Source organism: Pezoporus occidentalis, unplaced genomic scaffold (assembly GCF_034315485.1).
Source record: "Pezoporus occidentalis ecotype Australia unplaced genomic scaffold, CSIRO_AGI_Poc_V1 ctg95, whole genome shotgun sequence".
NCBI lineage: Eukaryota > Metazoa > Chordata > Aves > Psittaciformes > Psittacidae > Pezoporus > Pezoporus occidentalis.
The window spans coordinates 2,984,971-3,007,382 of NW_026916315.1; the positions used below are offsets into that span (position 1 = coordinate 2,984,971).

At 38.4% G+C, this 22,412-nt stretch overlaps 1 protein-coding gene across 1 annotated transcript in view; it reads left to right on the forward strand.

Annotated features, from left to right (window-relative positions):
* Nucleotides 1–22,412, forward strand: part of PLA2G4A (phospholipase A2 group IVA) — a 61,566-nt gene that overhangs the window by 27,601 nt on the left and 11,553 nt on the right. The window contains exons 6-12 of the mRNA XM_062606272.1: nt 886–1,027; nt 9,157–9,293; nt 13,366–13,588; nt 15,287–15,401; nt 19,552–19,689; nt 20,003–20,095; nt 22,243–22,314. Of these exons, the coding sequence (XP_062462256.1) occupies nt 886–1,027; nt 9,157–9,293; nt 13,366–13,588; nt 15,287–15,401; nt 19,552–19,689; nt 20,003–20,095; nt 22,243–22,314 (920 nt within the window). The remainder of the gene's footprint in view (nt 1–885; nt 1,028–9,156; nt 9,294–13,365; nt 13,589–15,286; nt 15,402–19,551; nt 19,690–20,002; nt 20,096–22,242; nt 22,315–22,412) is intronic.

The window sequence follows — 22,412 nt, forward strand, 5'->3', positions numbered from 1 at the left end:
GGTTGAATTTGTACACTCCTCACTGTGGTCTTCTGGAGGCAGTCCTGCCGGGAGCTGTTTTAGTTCCAGCCCTCCAAATGACATACAGGCTCAGTGAGTCCAAATGAGCCGACAGTTCAAACTATTTATCCTGCCATGATGCCTGAAATAAGAAATGGGAACTGAAGTTGTAGCTTCTAAGTGCAGTATTGACGTCTTTATGCAGCCCTATGTACATTTTTGATTGCACAATAGGGAGAGAAAGCTAGATAAAAAGCCTTAGTTTTTCCTGTGGTCAGCCAGTTGAGATCTATAGTTTTTGATTGTAGGACTGAATGGATACAGAGTTAAAATTGTACTCTCCTCCCTAAACATGAACCTCAAACTTACAAAGAGTATGTTTTAGTAGGAATGTATGAATTTTTTTTGTTCTTTGCAGGGAATTCAAATTTCTACACTGCAGATTCATAATTATATGAGTGGTGAACTCATTTGCTACATTTTAATTTAGTTTTTTTGAAGACCACATTATATAGCACTGAAGCTGCAAATTTTGCATTTGGTTTTCACTAGTATGAGAACAATGCATTTTCTAGATAAAATGCATAAAATGTCTTATAGATGCATAAAATGTCTTAAAGATGTAAAGATGCAGTGTGCCATTGTTCTTCATGTCCATCACCATAGAATTAGCTGATGCAATTGTGTCAAATCAATAATAATGATTTAATTTAATTTTATTTTATTCTATTTTATGTTATTTTATTGTATTTTTTATTTTTATCTGTTTCAGCTTATGTAAGTTTATTAGAATTCACTCTTACTTCCACTTATTTCCCCAGGTGTTATTTTGAATTCTCTTTTTAATTATGCCTTTTGTTAAAGCTTGTCTTTTTTGCAAAATAGCTCTTCAACTGATCTCCGGTTCAGCATGGCTCTGTGTGATGAAGAGAAGAAATTTCGGCACCAGCGAAAAGATAATATCATGCACAGTATGAAATCATTTCTAGGAGAGGAAAAAAGCAAGAACTTGACCACTTCCCGTGATGTAAGTTTGGAGAGTTCCCATCAGGAACCTTTGGAGTCCTGCATTTGTCTCTTAAAGGGATGCGTAACACATTAGGTAAAAAGGTTCAGTGTAAACACAGATGGCAGAACCAAAAAAAATTCTTTTTTCTTCAGTGCATGCACCATTTAGGCTGGAGAATAATTTTTCTTGGGCTCTAAATTTGTAGCTTAAAGTTTACGGAGCCAAAATCCTGTGCCAAAATGAAGCTGCACTTATATAATAAGATATGCCCATTATGGACAAAAGGACAATATGTGTAAATGCCATCGTAAGATTGAAATCACAGCTTTTCATTTGCACTGGCACCTTAAATAAACTGTTGTATCTTTTATCTGGTTCTTTATTGTTTATACACTAGCAGGCTGTGTCTAGGTAAAAATTGGGCAAAGGAGATTAGTCCATGGTTTTCATTTTGCTCTGTGTTCCATACTCTGTTAAGGTGTTGGTTCTGGGCTGAGATTGTCATCTGAAAAATGCCTAAGGGGTGTGCAAAATACCTGCTGCCCAAGAAGCATGTGGTGGCTCTGGGCACATGCCCAACTGCAGAATCTGCCCTTGCATGTTTGATATCCATCCTGGGCTTTTAAAATGGCCCTGCTGTTTGGCCTTTGTGTCTAAAAGATGGGGCAGGAAATGAGGTGTTTCAATGTAAAGTAATTCTTTAAATTCTTTTTTGTTTCCCTTTATCCCATTTTACATGATTAGGATTATGAAGTTTATTTCTTAGAGAATGTGAGAAGCTGCAGCTTTCATTAGCTTGCTGATGCTCTATACCAAGCCAACAGAAAGTTAAGACACTGCCTTATTACGAGTTAATTAAGAATACACTTGGTACAGATCCACTTGTTTTGTAGTAGCTTTTCCATTCTATTTCTTCCCTGCTTGTTCCCTTTCTAGTTCTGCTCCCAGAATTGTGACAGGAAGACTTGTGTGTAATGTGAGGGGTTTCGAGCAATGAACAGTCAGTGAATTAATCTGGGTTGATTAATTCATGGATATTGATTTGTTTTGTACATTTTTAGTATAAGCAGAATGTGACAGTCTTTTGCAGAAGCTGGAAACAATACTGAAGGAATTTCTTTTAAATTTCTATGAAGTTTTGAGCAGGTGGTAGATGTGTTCATAGAATGCTTTAGGTTGGAAGGGATCTTAATGATCTTTTCATTTCACGCCCCTTGTCATGGGCCAGGACACCTTCCACTAGACAAGGTTGCTCAAAGCCCCATCCAACCTTGTCTTGAATGCTGCCAGGGATGGGGCAGCCACAGCTTCTGTGGCCAACCTGTGCCAGTGCCTCACCACCCTCACAGTAAGTAACTTCTTCCTAATGGCTAATCTAAATCTCCCCTTTCTCAGTTTAAAGCCATTGCCCCTTGTCCTATCCCTAAATGCCCTTGAAAAAGTGTGTTATTATTGTATGCTTTTGAACTCTTGCCTAATAAAATGTGCTTGTGTGAGCTTTCTGAGGAAGATGAATGAATTTGATAAGTATAATACCTGTTTTATTTGTACTGTTCTAAATTGTACACATTGTAAAGGAACATTTTTAAGTTTTTTTTTTTCAGTTTGGATGTTCTAATCTTAACAAATGCAAATCTCTCAGAGTAGATATCTGTGAATATGACATTGGTTTGATCTTCTACAGCAGAATAATATCTTTCTCAGAAAGAATGCAGATATTCTGCCAAGATCCAGTTAGAACTGGAGTGCACTCAGTGCCTGAAGTATCAGTTCTATGCAGGTGACGTGTGCATGAATTATTGTAAATACTAGGTAAGGTGCCATATTCTTTTTGTCATCATCTTCCCTTGGTATCCCTCACTGTCTCAAATACTGAAATATTATTAGTTAAAATGAATATTCCAAGACCAGACAGTAATCTCTAATTGTAATCTTACCAACCCTAGGAAGGATTGAGGTAATGTGATCCTCTTGTTTTTTGTATGTCAGGTGTGTATTTCTAAGCTGACTTGTCAGAATTTTTAGCTGCTTCTAGTGACGAAAAAACCCTTTTTGTTCAAATTAAAATATAATTTAGTCTTTCCAGCCTGTCATTTTTACTTTTATTGCTGCAGATGGAAGATAGCAGGAGGATTTATAGGATGTTTGTAGTCTTAACATGGCATCAGAAGTCAGGAGACATTATGAGTATTCTTAGCTGGCTATGAGTCGTTTAATCTTAGACAAGTCACTTACTCAAAGTTCATCTAAGTTTCTTCATCTGTGAACAGCAACATGCATGCCGTGCAGGGATGCTATGAGACTTTAATGCCTGTGAGATAATTATATGTCCCTAGAAGGGGAAGTGAGTACTTCCAAATTTCCATATTTACTGTCAAGATATATTCTGAAAACACAGGATGAGATTTCTTGTACCTGTGTCATTGCTCAGTTTATTTATTTTTTTTTTGTCACTTTAAACAATTTTCTAAAAATATTGTCATCAGTGAAAGAAAGCATACAATTCTCTAAGGCTGGATTTGAAGAACAATTTTCAAATAATCATCTGTGTACCCCATGGTAACATTTTTTTCTACCACAGGTACTCTTGTCCAGATTTTATGCACTGTGTTTCCAGGGCATTTGGATAGAACCATCTATACTACTCATTTCCAAACCAAGATTTAACATATTTTAGCTTTTTTATTTTTTCCCCAGATTGCTGGAAAATATGACTGATGCATTTTTCAGAGCTAACTTTTCTTAAAACATGTCTTGTTTCCCAAATCCTTTTCATTTGCATGCCTTGTTTGATGATGAAGCAATCAGCTCTTGCTGAGGGGAGGAGTTCATTGATTGAAGTGGAACTGTGTGGAGCCAAGCTTGTACACTGCCTCAATGGAGTTTGTTCATATGATATCTAAGCTGAGTCGCTCAGCATTGTGATGTGCAGACGGGCCATAGGAAGAAGAAAGTCATGCTAGCACAGCCTTTTGATTGTTCAGAACTGGGCACAACCATACAGAACTGAGTGTGGCAGTTTGGACAGGGATTAGATCATTGGGCTTTTGTCTCCAAGACTTTTGAGTTCAATTCACATTTTTGCCATTGACTCCCTGCATCACTTTCTTGTGAGTCACTTACCCTTTGGTCTAAGTTTGTAAATCTGCTTGAATGGGTTTAGTACCTCTACCCCACTTTTACTGGGATTCAGAGGACTTGGGATTCAGAGTACCTCAAAGAGTGGAATGTGTTAGCCCCAGCATGTGTACATGGAGAAGTGTGCACACCTTGGTATTCTGCCTTTTCTCCATTGTTTCTCAGTCGTGAGATGGCTTCTTGGTTCTTTTCCCTATCTACTCTGTTGCAGCTGTTTCTCCTCTCTCTGCCCTATTCGTCCTATAGGGAACCTGTCAGATGGGAGTGTGTAGCTTCAGATTTTACCATTTCTTGCCCTTAACTGTGACAAGAAAATTTGGAAACTGAATTGCAGATGAAAAGCTGGTTTAACAGACCTACCTGCTTGGAAATGTGCTCTACCTTCCTCTGCAAAGCTGGAAAGGGCTCTTAACCTTCACCCCCTGACAACTTGTATTCAGTTAACTGAAATAAATGAATGTAAATGTGCAAGAGATGCTTCTCTTGAGTTAATTTTTCACAACTTAACAGCTTTATTTACCATGGGTAGCTTACTTAAGCTGCAGCCTCTGCTTTAGAGCTCTTTAGTTGAATTAATTTCTGGAACTGAAAGCAGTGATTGCAGCTCTTTGTACTTAGCTTTGGTATGAAGTGGAAATGAAGAGGTACTGTATATCCACCTAACTCTCCATATGCCCATGCTTCCCCAGTATAGGAATCTATGATTTCTAAAATGTCTGTGGATAAAGTATACAGGAAGCATTTATAGTCAGGATGCTAGTGACTCCTCGACATTCTTTGTTGATCCTTCGTACGGATTTTTCTGCATCCCGAAGAAAACTCAGATTTTCCCTTGTGCTCATGACACTTCACTGATGAATAGATTTGTTGAATAGTGGTGCTTTGGAAGTGTTCTCAGGCTTGCAAACCGCCATCTTCATCCTGTTGGGATTTGTCTGTGTAGGTTAATTAGGTGGTGTTTGTAAAGAGCTTTCAAAGCCTAACGTACATTATTAAATTTGTGATTAGTAATATGGCTCTTCTGTTCAAAGCAACTGCTCCGTTACTGGGGTGTTGGCTTAACAAAACAGGCATGTGCTAAATCTTTACCTTTGTTTTGTCATTTTTTTGATAGATAGCTATCTCTGGAGGTGCCTGAGGAATACTAATGCCAGTAAATACCTGTGGTTTCTATTACTAAAGCTTAACACTTACGAAGAAGATAATAAAATAATCTTATTGCATCAAGAATCAGCAGTTTTTGTGAACTGGAAGCCTCAAGAAATGTCTCAACTTAACTCGTCATTGTGCATGTTTATTTCCATGTGATGGTGTTTTCAGTCCACAAGAATGTTTCATGGCTTGGAGTGTGGAATCTGAAGAAAGAAACTGAAACTCAGTAGTAACATGGTTTCTTTTCTTATAACTAATGCAATCCATTGGCACCTTAAATTGCCTTTTAGTGAAAATTTTGACTGATTGGTTACCAGTTTGATCAGATAGGGGCTTTCTGCACAACTGTGTAATTCTTTTTATACTTAGTAACAACCAAGGGGTTGTTACCTTATCACCACTGAACAGTGGAACATTCTTCTAGTTTTTGGAAATGGAGCCAGATGGTACTTTGCTTAGTCTAAAACACTTGAGGATGGTAGCAAGTGAATTTTTGTTTCATTTTATTTCACTTATTTTATTTCTAGATACTTGAGGAAAATATGCAGTGGAAGGGAACAGCTTTGAAGTCAGGGCTGGGAAGTAAGAAGGAAATAAGTATAAAATAAAACCCCTGTAGATACATTTTCAATATGTAACTAGATCTGTTTTTGCTGACTTTGCTGTCTCTTGGTAGCTGAATCGGTGTGCAGGTACACATACGTTCTCCTTATCGCTGCTGTAGTTTTTGCAAGCTAGTTGTAAATTTAACACTGTTTTCATGCTATGTAGTAATATCAAATGGTTTTATTATAAAATGTGTTTTTAAACTCCTAATCAAATGTCCTGGGTTTAGCAGTAGCAGTCAATTTTTCTCCTTGGTAGCTGGTGCAGCGCTGTGTTTTGACTTTCAGCCTGGGAACAGTGCTGATAACACCGATGTTTTTAGTTGTTGCTAAGTGATGTTTACCTTGACCAAGGACTTTGTGAGTCTCATGCTCTGCCAGGGAGGAGGGGAAGCCATGAGGAAGCAGAGACAGGACACCTGACCCAAGCTAGCCAAAGAGGTATTCCATCCCACAGCACATCATGCCTAGGGAGGTAACTGGGAGTTACCTGGGAGGACACAGGGTCTTCTGGGTCAGACTCGTTTCGGCAAGTGATATCGTATTCTCTTCCCTTGTTATTTTCTCTTATCATTGTTGTCATTGGTGGTAGCAGTGATGATTTGTGTTGTACATTGGTTGCTGGACTGTTCTTATCTCAACCTGTGGGAGTTACATTCTTTCGATTCTCCTCCCCATCCCTCCCGGACTGGGGAAGTGGGGGTGGGGGGGAAGGAAAGAAAGAGGGAGGAAAGGGGGGGGAGTGAGTGAATGAGCTGTCTGGCTGGGTTTAAACCATGACAGTTCTTTTTGGTGCCCAATGTGGGGCACGAAGGCTTGAGATAATGACAGATCTGCCCGGATTAATAGTCACTCGTCACAATGCTGATTTATTGGCTGTCAAAGTTGTTCCTCTTAATCTCACAGTTTCAATATATTCAGTACCTTGCTTTGAGCCGGTATTTGCTGTATTAGTGTTTTTCAAGTGTGGGGCTTGGGCTAAGGTTCTTGTTTCATTGTACTTTATGGTAATGACTTGTAATACAATAGAATCATTGATCATGAAACTGATCTGGCTTATGTTCCCAGTGTGGTCACCACCTTTATACTTTGGGAGGTATATGATGGAGGTGCTTAGCAATTACACATCTTTTTTCTCCTTCTTGGGTGGTCAACCTGTGAAGGAGACATTCTTTTACCCTTCCAGTCCCACCCCCCCATACTGTTTACAGCATCATTTGAGAGTTTTGAAGTTTCTGAATGGCTTTTTAATACTGTTGAGACTTGTTTGCTGATTGTGATGGGGATCACCATGTTGACACACATACAGAGTGTATTTTGCCCATGACCATTTCGTCTGATTTCAAGAGTTAAGCAGAGTCAAGTTTGGATCTTGTCTGGGGTCAAATGACGATATAGGAGGACCAAGAGATTTTCCCTGAGGCTGGACAGTCATGCGTGGCAGGGTGTGTGGGATAGTATGGGCAAGTATCTAGGTCAGTGGGCCGCTCCAGTACTTTGGAATTTCACCACTGAACAACTGCAAAATCCAGAAGAATTAGTAAAACACTTAAATGAGGTGTGTGGTCATTCTGGCCATACTAGAGATGGACAAATCATGGCGACGTGCTGGGGCTTGGCCTATGCTTACAGGGCCTTGTTCAACACTATCCAGCACCTTCAAAAGGAAAAGAATGTCGGTGGATCTGAGGGCAAAGCAATAGTCAGCGCAGCTACTCCAGCTCCAAGCACAGCAGCTTCACCACCCCCAGTGACAAGTACAGTCGCTACTCAAACTTTGGCTGCAATGAACAGCACAGCCACCCCAGCGGCAAGTACAGCAGCTACTCAAACTTCAACTGCAACAGACAGCGTGGCTACCCCAGCTCCAAGCACAGCAGCTACACCACCCCCGGTCCATACATGAAGGTGTTTCCCACTCTGTTTGTCTGCTGGATTCCTTGTTTTCCCATGGACCGTCTTCATCAGCAAGCAAGGCTTCTTGGTCAAGTAGGCAGCAGTTTCACTAGTGGTGCCACTTGACCCTGATAGCATCTGCTTGAACCATTCATCTTTCAGACTAGAAAAATCAAGTCCACAGGCATTAGATGCTTATGCCCCTCATTATTGCTCAAAAATGGGGCAAAGCACCTCTCATTTGCTTAGGGTCTTCTCTGTTTGTGTCACTGTTACCCACATGGATGAGCAGCAAGGAGCAGCGTCTAGAAGGCCAGGTGAGACTCAGCCATTTCTCACTGCTATCATGGATCTGGAGTCTGGGCAAGCAGCAGACCTCCCTGAATAATCAGTCTGACTGGACTGTGTCCCATAGAAGAGGAAGTTATCGGCTACTGTTGCTTGTAGCACTGTTTCCTATCCAGTACCCTGAGATATCTGGTCCAAAATCCTCCCTGACAGCATTTGTTCCTTCTCTGTCACCAGGGCTCTGAACTGAAGCTAAAAGCTGCAGGTGAAAAGGGAGACTTCTCTTACTGCCTGTAAGCCATAGCAAGCTTTCAGCTCTCCCTCTTCTGGGAATTCATGCTGTCTTCCTGCTCTTATGTTGTCTCAGTCATATCTTCCTTCTTGCCTGCATGATTTTAAATTCCTTAAAATTCCCTTTATATCCCTGCATGCCAGGTGCTTTGTTATATGCCGTCTGTTTGCACCTCCTGGTTGCTAATGGTCCCAGGCTACAAGATAAATAGAAAACTGGAAGAAAGTCTCCTCTGCCCTTCTGTGAGTGTTCCACCTTGGCAAAACCTCGCGTGGTGCTGGCTGGTTCCAGGCTTCCGTTGACTGTGTTCAGCAGTGCTCTCCTCCCATGTCACAGTCCAGAAGTACTCCTGCCATCCAGCTCTGGATGGCAGAAGGGTACTGAGTATGACATACAAATATTGTACATCACTATTGGGCGTAGACAGCCTAGGGGGGACTGCTAACTTCATGGGTAGGATTACGATACTGTTCTGTTCTATGTACAGTGTTTAAAACTCATATCTCAAAGTGTTTTATTAAGGTATTTTGCCATTCTTTTACATACATACTGCTGAAAACATGCAGAATAGCTTCTTCTTGGCTTGTTTAGATCTCTTGTGCAGAGGTTTGGAAAAGCACAGGTTTTTTCACTGTGGTGAGGATCTCTGGATGGTGACCTATTAATTGCTCAAGGCTGGTATGTTTGGCCAGTGATTGATGAATAGTGTTTATTTACTACTTTTAAGTCTTTATCAAAATTAATGTGGTGATATGCTGTTCTTCTCATTTATGCAGGTACCAGTGATAGCGATATTGGGTTCAGGAGGTGGATTTCGTGCCATGGTAGGGTTTGCTGGAGTGATGAAAGCACTTTATGAATCAGGAATTTTAGACTGTGCAACTTACATTGCTGGTCTCTCGGGATCCACATGGTAAGGGGTTTTCTTTTGTTTTTCTACAGTTTTTTTTCGGTAGGTTCAAGAATTAGACTTGGCTTATTTCTAAGGTTATAATTCACAGTAAATTTTAGGCATACAGAGTCAGTATGAGAAAGACGGAAGGAGGCAGCTATCTTGCAGCATAGCAGGTCATTGGAGCAAGTCTGCTGGTGGAGGTGTTTTGGAATATTTCAAAGAGGGAGAGCAGCTCTATCTCCAGGTGATATTCCTAGGAGATTTGAGAGCAATAATGGATGAAAAGATGTGTTACATGTACGAGCCTACATTTCTGTATCAACCGCCAGTACTGTATGTACTAGGATTGTGTAACTGATTCTTTCATCTTGGTAATCAAAAATTAAGAATTCAAGCTGTTGATATAAATCCAAAATACTTTCTTGTGTTGTTTTATTTTCCTGAAAGAAAAAAAAAGTCTTTGCTATTTGAGGATGATGACTCATTCAGTCAAAAATTTTATACTCTTGGGGGACTTTTCAGAGATTCTCAAAATCACTGAAAAATCTTTTGGTCTGTCATAGAATCTGTAGTCCTTTTCTTAATAGATTTATTGGGGATGTCTAGGACCTGTTCATTGATTCTTTCTTAAGGTAAGGAGATTTGAGCAGATACATTCCAGCTTTTAGGAAAAAATACTGACTGCCTGCCATGCTTCAGGGCATCCTGCTATGGATTGCCTTATATGAATCCTACTGTCACTGTTTAATTTGGAATCATAGAATCGTTAGGGTTGGAAAGGACCTTAAGATCATCCAGTTCCAACCCCCCTGCCATGGTCAGGGACACCTCACGCTAAACCATCTCACCCAAGGCTTCGTCCAACCTGGTCTTGAACACTGCCAGGGATGGAGCATTCACAACCTCCCTGGACAGCCTATTCCAGTGCCTCACCACCCTAACAGGAAAGAATTTCCTCCTTATATCCAATCTAAACTTCCCCTGTTTAAGTTTTAACCCGTTACCCCTTGTCCTGTCACTACAGTCCCTAATGAAGAGTCCCTCCCCAGCATCTCTATAGGCCCCCTTCAGATACTGGAAGCTGCTCTGAGGTCTCCATGCAGCTTTCTCTTCTCCAGGCTGAACAGCCCCAACTTTCTCAGCCTGGGAGGTGCTCCAGTCCCCTGATCATCCTTGTGGCCCTTCTCTGGACTTGTTCCAACAGTTCCATGTCCTTTTTATGTTGAGGACACCAGAACTGCACACAATACTCCAGGTGAGGTCTCACGAGAGCAGAGTGGAGGGGCAGGATCACCTCTTTCAACCTGCTGGTCATGCTCCTTTTGATGCAGCCCAGGATACGGTTGGCTTTCTAAACTGCAAGCGCACACTGCAGCTGGCTCATGTTCATTTTCTCATCGACCAGCACCCCCAAGTCTAATATTTTTTGTCTAACTTTACAACTTGATTTTCATGTCAGGGGGATAGGGTTTCAGTCGGGGATGTTACATCTTAAGAAAATGTTGAACTTTGCAAGGGAGTATCTCAAATGTTCCAAAATATGATTTTATCATAACTGTACCAGTTTGAATATCAGAGGATCTGAATCCCGTTTAGGGCCATCTAGTACAATAAAAGTGTTGACAAACTGGATTAATTTTATCAGAGTACCACCTAGGCAATCAGGGGATTAGAGCGCATGAGAAAGTGAGGTAGCTGTATTTGTTTAGCCTTGAGGAATAGGCAAAGATAGTGGTAGGGGAGGTCTCAATGTTATCTTTAGCTACCTACTGAGTAGATGTAAAGAAAACTCTTTTTGAAGATGCAGAGAGAAAAGACAACATGCAATGACCATAAGTTACAGCAAAAGAAATGTAATTATTAGGAAAGTTATTTTTCAGTGAGAGTGGTCAAGCAGTGGAATGTATTGCCTCACCTTTACTTGACTAGGCTGGGTAAAGTCATTCTCTATCTGACTCAGTGAATACTTCATGTGAAAGCAGAACTTGACTGAACAAAGCCCTGGGCAACCTGATCTGACTTTTAATTTGGATCTGCATTGAGCAGGAGGTTGGAATAGAAATCTTGAGATTCCTTTAAGTCTAAATTGTAAGATTATATGAATGTCTTATTTCTTCAGGAGTAAGGGAAAATGTCTTTTGTTGGAATAGCTAAATATAAATGAGCAGGGAATCTGCCTGGGATGAGTTTTATCCTCTGGTTTAGCTCTAAGGAGCCACATGAGTGTTGGTTCTACGTTTCTAAGAAATACTCTAACCCTAAAGCTGTTGCCTCTTCTGAAACAGATAATGTACTTTTCTGTTCCTTGTGTTTTTTTTTTTTTTTCTATTATTTTTCACTTGTGTGAAGCTTGCTTCTCCACTTGCAGACTAGATAGAAAGCTCTCAAAATGCCAGAAGGTTTTGAAATGCCAGAAGGTGTCTATGATCCAGAGTAAGTTCCTCATTCAGAATGGACTACAGAATACTGGCATTTCTGGAACCTCGATTTTCTATCACTAGTAGTTGGGGGGGGGGGGGTGTGTGTGTGTCAGATTTATGAAAATTATGAAAAGTAGACGATGTCGTTTGTCTGGATGAAGAGCAGTTGGATAGTGTAATGTAATGTGAAAAATTTTCACTGTGTTTCTAGCGAAGGATAGGTAGACTGCATTCTGAAAACAGCTGGCCACGAGTCCTTTTTTCAGAAACCCCAGGTGTGAATACATACCTGATCTAATGTAAACCTATAAAATCTGTATTAAAAGAGCAAGGTTATCTGAACTAGTTCAGTCAGAAACATATATTGGGAACAATTGTATTATAACAAATTTGCTTATGCTGTTTTGGTGATGTCACCTATTCAGACTTTCCTTGCCTGATGAATAAATAAATTGACACTTTGGCACTCCTTTTCTTCTCTGTTTTTTTCCATGCAGTCTATTACTTGGGAATAATGCTCTTTTATTTTTTTTTCTTCTGAAGGGTGGAGAATTCCTTTCCTGGCGGTAGAGGCAGGTTTTCACTTGTTCCCTCAGAGGCATGTCTAACCTTATAGCAATGCATTTACCTCCCTGATTGCTTCTGTGATCTTGCTTCAACCTTGTACTGAATTCCTCATCCTGCATTTCCCTTTCTCTGCTCACGTGGAAGCTTGCTGCTGTGTTTGTACCACCTGTGAGCTGACTTGCATGCTAAGCTTTAGAGACTGCATGAGGACTAATGAATCAAGTTCTTAAACCATGCATGTAACATCACACTGTCAAGTAAATTGCCAGGCAGTGGTCTCAGGGCTGAGCTTACAGAGTGTATATTTCACTGCTGTGCAAAGTCGTACCTGCAGTATGGAATGTATACGTGAGCCAGTTAATTGAATAAATAATACTGAAATGGGCATCTAGTAGATTAGGACTGCCTATCTTGAGTCTTCACCAATAGTGAATAAGCCAGTCAAGTGCAGACCACATTTGTCTGGATCTGTGTCTAACTTTTGTTTTGGGTAAACAAAGCTTCAGTTTCCAGAGTTACTACTCAGTGACAAAATCAAGATTTGCCTGATAGGCCTCTTCTGAATCCTTACAGTCAATTAAATCTCTGCATGGGTTGTAATTATAGTGCTTCATCTTATTATGAAAGCGCCTAGATCCTGGAAAGCATACCGGATACTAATGTACTTCAGGAATTTTTGAACAGTGATAGTGAACTAGAGAGTGACAGACAGAGATCCATTCTAGACTGAAATAACTGCATGTATGCTTATAGGACCTCCAGTCTAGGTATGCTCTGACAAGTTGAGAGGCTCTTTTTTCAGCTTATGATGATTCTGTCCATTATCCCTTAAACAGATAAATGAGGAGCACTTTACTTTTTTTGCATCGTACACATTCTGGAAATTTATGTTGAGTGTTTGATTGTATGCTTACATTTAGAACAAATTGTTTAGCTTTCTATGCCTTGAGAAAAAGGAAATGACAGTTTACTGTGTAAATGTTGAGTAAATTAATCTGATTTAGTCAGTAATTGTATCAAATTATTTATGAGCTTATTGTACATTTCAGGCAGCTGACATTGAACCAGGCTTTGATACTTACAGATCCTATTTTCCATTGCAGGTACATGTCAACTTTGTATTCACATCCAGATTTTCCAGAAAAAGGACCAAAGGAGATTAATCAAGAATTGATGAACTCTGTCAGTCACAACCCACTTCTGCTGCTCACTCCTCAGAAAGTCAAACGCTACATTGAAGCACTGTGGAATAAGAAAAGCTCAGGGCAGCCTGTCACCTTCACAGATATCTTTGGAATGCTAATAGGTGAAACACTTATCCATAATGTAAGTTTATTTTTTTATGATTATGACAATTGTGAAACTATTGCACACTAAACCACTATCTTTTTGAAATGACCTTGGTAGCATTTAACAAGCCATGTTTAGTAGTAGGAATACTTGAAGTTACAAGTGAACAGATACTGGATAAAAAACTTGTAAAATGCTTTCCTTGCTCTGGGATATGTTTTTGAATGGTTCTTATTTTTTAAGACCTAGGAAAACATCATGCATGTTTCATGCAACAGAAATGAGCTCAGTCAGTAGGTACTTGCAGCAAGCTCTTAACATTGTTTATCATCCATTAAAACTGCTGCTCAAGCAATTAAAAAAAAAAATTACAAAGTGGTTGTCCTGGTTTTGGCTGGGATAGGGTTAATTTTCTTACTCGTAGCTGGTGCAGTGCTGTGTTTTGGCTTTAGTCTGAGAACAATGCTGATAACACACCAGTGTTTTAATTGTTGCTCAGTAGCACTTACCCTGATCAAGGACTTTCCAGTCTTATTCTCTGCCAGCAAGGAGGGGCACAAGAAGCTGGGAGGGAGCAGAGGCAGGACACCTGACCCAAACTAGCCAAAGGGGTATTCCATACCTCAGCATGTCATGCCCAGTATATAAATTTAGGGGTATTACCTGGAAGGGACTTATCACTGCTCAGGTCCGGCTGTGTATCAGTCAGTGGCTGGTGAGCAATTGTATTGTGCATCACTGCTGTTTGTTGTTTTTTTTTTATAGTTTTCTCTCTCTTTGCAATTTCCCTTTTCATTATTATTAGTAGTAGTAGTAGTAGTAGCAGCATTAAATTGTACTTTATTTTAATTATTAAACTGTTCTTATCTCAACCCATGGGTTTTGTCTTTTTTCTGATTCTCCTCCCCATACCACTGCAGGGGAGGGAGGGATCAAGCAGCTGCATGGTGCTTAGTTGCCATTCTTGGGTTAAACCATGATAGTGATGCAACCTCTTTATGCACATTTTGCTGTAAGACAGGCAGCATTTGCTTAACAAAATACTATATTTCCATGTGAAAGATCCACATCTCTATTATTACTTGTTGTTTTTGAGAAACAAGACCATAGGAGAGCTTTGTACGGTTGTGTTTTATTATTGAATAATTGTATTGACTGAATCAGACACAAAGACTGCAAGTTCAGGAGAGCAGAATTTGGATTTGATCTGATGGTAAGATTGAAATGTATTAACAGATTCACAGACATGTTTTATACATTTGTATCTTCCATGAGCATATATTGCCATTGGTTTTAACATTCTAAAATACTGAAAAACGGGCAACAACAGCTTTTAGTAACTGGTATATCGAGTAAGTTTCTGACAATGAAGAGATATTAATGATTGTGAGAGGTTGATTAGAAGTCCCAGTTACTAAGAGGTTAAACAAATGCACAAATGTTTAGCTTACACCTGAACAATGGGTGAAAAATGGAAAAAAGTTTCTTGGGTACTCACTGATAAGACATCTTAGTACTGTAATGTCATGATGACTCTCATTCTTTTTTGATTGTAGACTCCAGAATATTTTCTGCAGGGAAATGCAGATCCTTGTTTAACAAGTGTAAGCCTCTTAAGAGTCCATTTGCTTTTCGTAGTTATCTTTGCTGCCTTTTCAGAAAAGTAGTTGTCTCCCAGATGTCAGCAGGACTTGATAGGATCCATTTAGACATAGTGTCTTTATTTTCATTCAGAGAATGGACACCACTTTGAGCAACATGAAAGAGAAAGTCAATAATGCGCAATGTGCTCTCCCACTCTTTACATGTCTCCATGTCAAACCAGATGTCTCAGAGCTGATGTTTGCAGGTATGTTTTCAATCTGTGTATTGAGTCACTTGTGACAAGAAGAGTGAAGTGTGTGACTGACAGAACAGCCTACTTTTTTAATACTTCTGAGAATAATTGTGTTCTGCAATTTGGCACACTTAGAAATTATTAGTCTTATGGCAAGGTTTAGGAAGGAATTTGCCATGATATAGAACATTCTTCAGGGCTTAACAAAATTCACATTGCTGTAAATTAAGTACAGGGAGATTTTAATTTGTAAAAAGAATAGGAAGTTGTGATGTTGAAGGATATACTGATCAGGCACATCATAAGGACTGTTCTGGTGGGTTTTAAAAGATGATTGGAAAATGGATGCATTTGTGTTCAGTGGCTTCTAGGAATCTGACAGTAGAGTCTGTTAATAAGAACTGACTCGGGGATAAGTGATCACATACTTAAGTAGGTGGATACTTATTCAATCAGTGTAGTATCTGCACCAAGATTACAGGGCTATGGAGAGCACCATCAAATGGTTGTATTCTTCATGGTATATAATGGAACTGAGCCATTTATTGGCTTTTAAGATGCGTTTTTTCCTGTCCATGGAAAGGCAAACAGACTATTTTAAGTCAATGCCTTTTGTTTCTCCATCATTCTTGGGTTTGGAGACTTATTCTCAGACCATTTTGAAGCTTAAATTTATATTTATATTATAAATTTATATTTTAAATTTATATTTATTAATTTTTTTTTTTTTTTAACTTGGAATTAAGTCTAACACCATAACAGCCTCTTTAGGTTTCTGTGAAATGTTAAGTGATAGCCAAGTTTTATTCCCTATATGTTGCAAAACAAATTGTTTCCTACCAATTGACAAGAACATTGCTTATCCTTGAAGTATCTTAGTATTCTGTAAGAGTCAAGGTGTCTCTTCAGCAACAGAAAGCTGCTTAACACTAGTATATCAGATAGGTAAAGGGAAATGTCTTCAGCCGTACAGGATAATTACTCTGAGTGAAATGAGACTTGAACAAACAAATTAGATATATTATCTTTTTTACTTCTCGCACAGTGTAAAGTCCTGTGGGCTTTTGCTTTTATTTATTCCATGGGTTTTAATCCCATCTAGTAGCATCAGTTGAGAGTTGGTCCAGTTGTGCTAAATGCTGTACAAAGGATATGTATATGTACGTAGTTGCATATAAGACTGAGAACAGAAACACCAAGTGGCTTGCCCAAGGTTTATAAGTCAGACGTATCCATAGTTCCTAAAAAGATTATTTGGAAAATTTGTTGTCAAAACTTTGTGTGTAATGAAAAATGAGGTAGTAAATTAGGTTATTTTTTTCACAGGAGAATGTGAAACTTTCTGCCTTAGGAAACTGAAACCTTTTTGTTTGAGAAGTATTTTGGTTTTTGATGTGCTTCTGTTCACTGATAAATTTTATTTGGGTTACTTATTTACCATTTTAAAGGCAAAATTATCTTTAGTTAATAATAGCCTTCTGTAAGCAAGACCAGAAGGCTGGTCTAATTTCTGTAGCTTTAGCAGTAGGCCTAAAAAAAGGTATTGACTCTGCCAAGGGATCTTGGTTTTGCTTTTTGAAGGCTATCACCTGTATCATTATATAGGATGCTAGATCTTGATAATTTCTATTGTAAGTTTTTGTTGTGTTTTTTTTTTTTTCTTTTAGAGCTGAACAGCTATTCTTAATGTGAAATATTGAGTAAATTTTGAATAGAAATATTTATACTTTCTTATTTACAGGGTTATAGATAGAGGTGAGCACTTTCATGTTGTTTCAAGTTGAAATATATTAATTATATCAGATAACATTCCTTCTGCGATTGTGCAAGATTTCATGCAGCTGCTAATAGCTTTGATGCCCCAGGCTCTGCGTGTGTTTCCTACCAATAGCATTTCTGACCCAGGTGGTGCCGGCATACCCAAACCTGCAGTAATCATTTTGACTGAGCATAATTACTGTGATTTAAAGACAGTGGTTTTTGTTTTTTTTTATTATGATAGCTTCCTTAATGGTAAGAAATTACCTGAAGATACTGATATCCAGTGTTAAGGAGGGGAGTGGAATTTAATGTTTGGCTTTGGTATTGCGTGCTCCCATCCTTTAACAGCCTCGTTCACCATCTTTGTTGCTGCTGCAATGACAGACCAGTCAAAATTTGGATTTGGCAGTTTTGCTCTTGAATGTCACTATAAAAAGCTTATGTCTGCAAGAGGGTGAGTCTGTGTCTTGCTTTGTACCAATAAGTGCTACAGAATTTCTTTGGAAGCAGAGCTGCCTTGAAATATGGATTCATAGCACTGGGATCCCTCAATTGGTGCTTGGCTAGCCATGATCATCACATATACCAGATCATGCATGTGGTTTTAATTTGCCTGCACTCAGCAAGGCTGGAATTTGGTCTCAGTGTGTGAGTACAGGCCATGCATTTATGTGCCCAATCCTGAATCTACCAAATGCTTAATGTTAGCAAAAGATTCCATCTCTGTCTTCCCTCCTGAGAATGGGAAAAATCTGTTGCACCTTCAGCTGGTATGAAGCAGTTAGAATTATGATCTAAGTTAATTCAAGGCCACATCCAAAATGCAGTGAACACATATGAGAGGTGTTACTTTAGTATATTTTGGATTAAGCCAGACCCAGGAAACTAGCCTGATTTGCTGTGATCTAAACACTTAAGTATTTTGGTTGGTATAGAATTCTTGTCTCTCAGGACATTCAAGTCCTGCTCATTTAAACGGCCACTGTCTCAAGGAACTTCTGGAATGGCCAAAGATAATGCTGAAGCCCTTTAATTTTAAGGCAGAGACCTTATTTCCCTAAGCAGGATATGTGATTTGAGAAATCATCTTCTTCAGTGCAAATATAAATGAAAGTGGAAATTAATTCTAATTCTAAATTCAGGTTTTCTGTCAACATGGTTCTGAACAGTTATCTGACAGTTCCTGTTTATATATCTCAATGGAAATGCCATTAAATTTCTGGACTGGGTTTTCAAAGGAATATCCTTCTGCAATAAATGTGAAGTGTCTGGAAAATAAGATGTTGCATTTGAGTTAGCATAGATAAGCATTGCCCCATGAAATAAAACTCTCAGCAGTCATGATTAAAACTTTCCTTTCGGAAAAAGTGATAACCTTATGCTTAACATTTCAACAGAAGCACTGAGCAACTTGAGTAGTAGACAGCATCCTGTGACTTGTGGGGATTTTTCAATTCTGTTTCTTTTTCCATTCTATTTCAGAATTATTTCTAATTTGTTTAAAGAAGTAGTCAAATCTATCGCCAATAAAATACAGAAGATAAAATAGATGAATGAGTGAAATACTAGAAACATAGGGTTTTCGTTTGCTGTTGCTCCCTTTCTGAAATGAATTCTCTGATGTAAGCAGCTCCACCAGTATCAAAGAAAATATTTCAAAATCAGCTCAACTCCAATTTCTAAAAATGTATGCATCATAGAGTGTAAATGACTTCTGAAATTTTTCTGCTAAGATTAGAAAACGTATTTATTTTATTCTGTATTTTATTGGGCTCTCTATTCAGCGAAATGGCATATATTTTAAAAAATATGTTTGGCATTGTTTGGTATGGGTAAGTCTCTCAGCTGACTCTCAGCTTTACCCTTTTCATATGGGATTTCACTAGAAACTTTAGGTTTTGGTGCAATACAAATGCCTCTTGTAGAATATTTCATTTTGTGATATTAAATGAGTTTTCTGCCACTTCTGCCACTGCCCTTTGCATTTTGGTAGGATCATTGTGAAAGAAAAGAAACTTGGAACTTTCTGACCCATGTTGCATTTCACATGACAGGGAATCATATTAAAGCATGAGATGAAAAACCAGATGTCATTTTTTTTTTCTCACTTGTGAGCACTAATTTTATACTTCTGGTTTTACAACCTCATATTTTTTCAGCAAAGTTTTTATAAGAGAGAATGAGAATTCTCCTCTGCTGAGACATTAGGCTGTCCTTCATTTAACATCAAAATTTTGACTTCTGCATAACCTAAGAGATATTTCTGTTGGGTATTTAATTTCCCATTTACCTAGGATATTTTTGCTTGGACAGAGATTTCATTAGTTTATGTATTTTCACCCTCTGTTTCTATTGAGGTTGAGATTGCTTACTAAGTACAATTTGGTTTCTTATTTTGCAGACTGGGTGGAATTCAGTCCCTATGAGATTGGTATGGCAAAGTATGGCACTTTCATGTCTCCTGATTTGTTTGGAAGCAAATTTTTTATGGGGACAGTGGTGAAGAAGTATAATGAAAATCCTTTGCATTTCTTGATGGGTGAGTATGTGGCAGAGTATGTGGTTTATTTTAAAATACACCAAATTTCAGTAGTTCATGGACAAGGGTTTTTAAATGCAGCCACAGAAAGAGTGAGATGAGGAGTAGAGAAGACATCCATTTGTAAGATTTCAGACATGGACTGGCATTCTCTATTTTTTGGTTTCTGGTATTTACCTCTGATCTTACAGCTTAACATGTTCCAAAATCAGAGGTGTGTTCAGAAAGCAAGCAACTGCTTAAATAGTGTATTCTATGGGGGCTTGTTTTCCTTCTACCAGCCTCCATTCATTGTTTACTTTTTCCTTTTCAGGTGTCTGGGGCAGTGCATTTTCTATATTATTTAACAGAGTGCTTGGTGTCTCCAATTCTCAGAATAAAGGTCCCACCATGGAAGAAGAATTAGGTAATATTAGTAAATAATTCTTCTACTATGCAAGAGAGTTACTAGCAGGAATCAGTGCATACTCAGTCTGTGGAAGGATGGCACTCTGCTAATAGTCATTTTAAAAATGTGGAATTCAAGCAACTTTAAGTGCTGACATTGCTAGATGGTGATGAGGTCAGAGAAAGAGAGTTAACAATTTTCTTTTACTTTTGTTTCTGATCAGTATCAGAGGTACTGAAAGTCACATGCATATATCCAACTGTTTTCATGAAGTTAGTAGAATCCAACTCCCTTTTTTATGTCATTATGCTAGTTTCCGGAGATCAGAAGTTGACAGATCCTTCATAATTCCTATGAATTCAGAAGACAGCATTTCAGGGAAATAGATAACCAACAAATACGTTGTACTAGACGCCAAATCTTTCTGAAGAGGATAGACAGAAAATGCAGATTGAGTTGATTTAAAAAAAAAACAAACAAAAAAACCCAAAACCCCAAGTTTCTTAGCTGCCTCTATCTCCTTTTTGGTCACTAATTTTGATTTTGACCTGTGTCCTATGTCATTGCTCAACAATTTGTACACATTTGTCTTTGGTTCGTGTTTTCCCCTGACAGTATTTTAATGGTGATTGAGGACCCACTGAGTATTAAAAAAGGAAAATACGTGATGACTAAGCTCTCCCATCTCTGTCGTTATTTTTACAGTGTTGTACATAAGTCTAAGAGGGCATAGTCCTCTTTAGGAAAAAAGCAACAGTAGTGGTCATCTGTATCCAGTATTCATTGCCAAGTGTAATGAAGCAGTGTTTTTTTACACTTTATACCATGGTGAATCTCTTCAATCTTCTCTTTCAGCCAGGCCTGCTTATAGGAATTAAATTTAGACTTAAATAAAAAGTGCAAAGTGTAATTGCTATGTTTTGATACTGCATGTATAGAAATTACAGCATTTGTTGGAAATCACAGTCCAATGCAGGGTGTGCCACCAGAGACCAACACCTACATTATCATTCTATTAGAAAAAGATGTTATTTTATTTTCATTTTGTTAATGATAAAAACAGTTAGTCGATAATATGTCCAAGTTCACTAGGAAAACCCCTCATTCAGTTTATTTTAACTGGCTTCAAATTTTAATTAGAGATGATTCTTGGCATGCATTTTACTAGGGAATAAAGGGGTTTCGTTTTCAAAAGTCTCTCGGGTACATTCGCATCACTGAAATTCAGTGCCTGTCTCTAGTCTTTGTAGGATATAAGCTTCCAAGATGAGACTGCTCATAAAACACTGGAAATCTACAGTATTTCAAGAAAAGCTTCCCCCCCCCCCCCAATTAGCAAAAATAATGTAGTTAGCATATAATCCATTCTCACATGAGTTTACCTCCATTAGAAACCTTACCTTAGGAGTGGAATGTGTTGCTTTTTCAGTATTCATCTTGACTTTGAAATGTTTTAAGTTAGTAATGATTGATTAATGTTTATTTCGTGGCTGTTTTGTAAACAAAGCAGTTACCCTAACAAAATGCGGATTTTTGACAGAAAAGTTCACTTATTTCTGGTTTTATTTCTCTCATTCAATGTTATGAGATGAAAACCATTGTCTTTTCTACCCATGTAACTGTATTGGCCTTTATTTTTCACACATAGTCTAGTAGAAGTTTCATAACTATCTTGGCTTTTTTTCCCCACAATATTTCTAAGGGTACCCACTCATAAATGTATGAATGAAGTGAAGAGTTCCTATTATTAAAAAAAAGAAAAATTAGCAGGTAATTAACAGAAATTAATGTTGTCTTCCTAGTTTACTAGGAGTTACTGAGAAGACAGAAGCTATATATCTAAATTTTAATCAAGGTGAATGAAATGTATCAGATATGTGGTGCAGAGGTCAGTGGTAGGTACTACTTTAGTATTACATTTTGTTTTCTCAGCTCTTTCACTAATCTGCTTAGTGCAGAAGCTTTGCAAAAATTGCAAGCTAAAGCAAATGCATTCTGATCAGATACTGAACATAGAGATGTCCACAGCAAATCAAATTTCTTCTAGCTGTATTTTCTATTATGAAGACTATGATAAATTTATGACACAAATTGTTTTGAAATTCTTAGCTGTTCTGGCAATTAAACCCTGGCAGTTTAAAGTAATTTTCTATTTCTTTCAACAGAAAATATTAGGCTAAAGCACCTTGTAAGTAATGACAGTTCAGACAGTGAAGATGAATCACAGCACCCAAAAGGTAAGGAAATCTTCACATTTTATTTCATAATTTACTTTTTTTCATCAGCTTTTGTGTATTATGGTGAAGTTTGTGGATGCTGGAAATTAGCCTTAGCC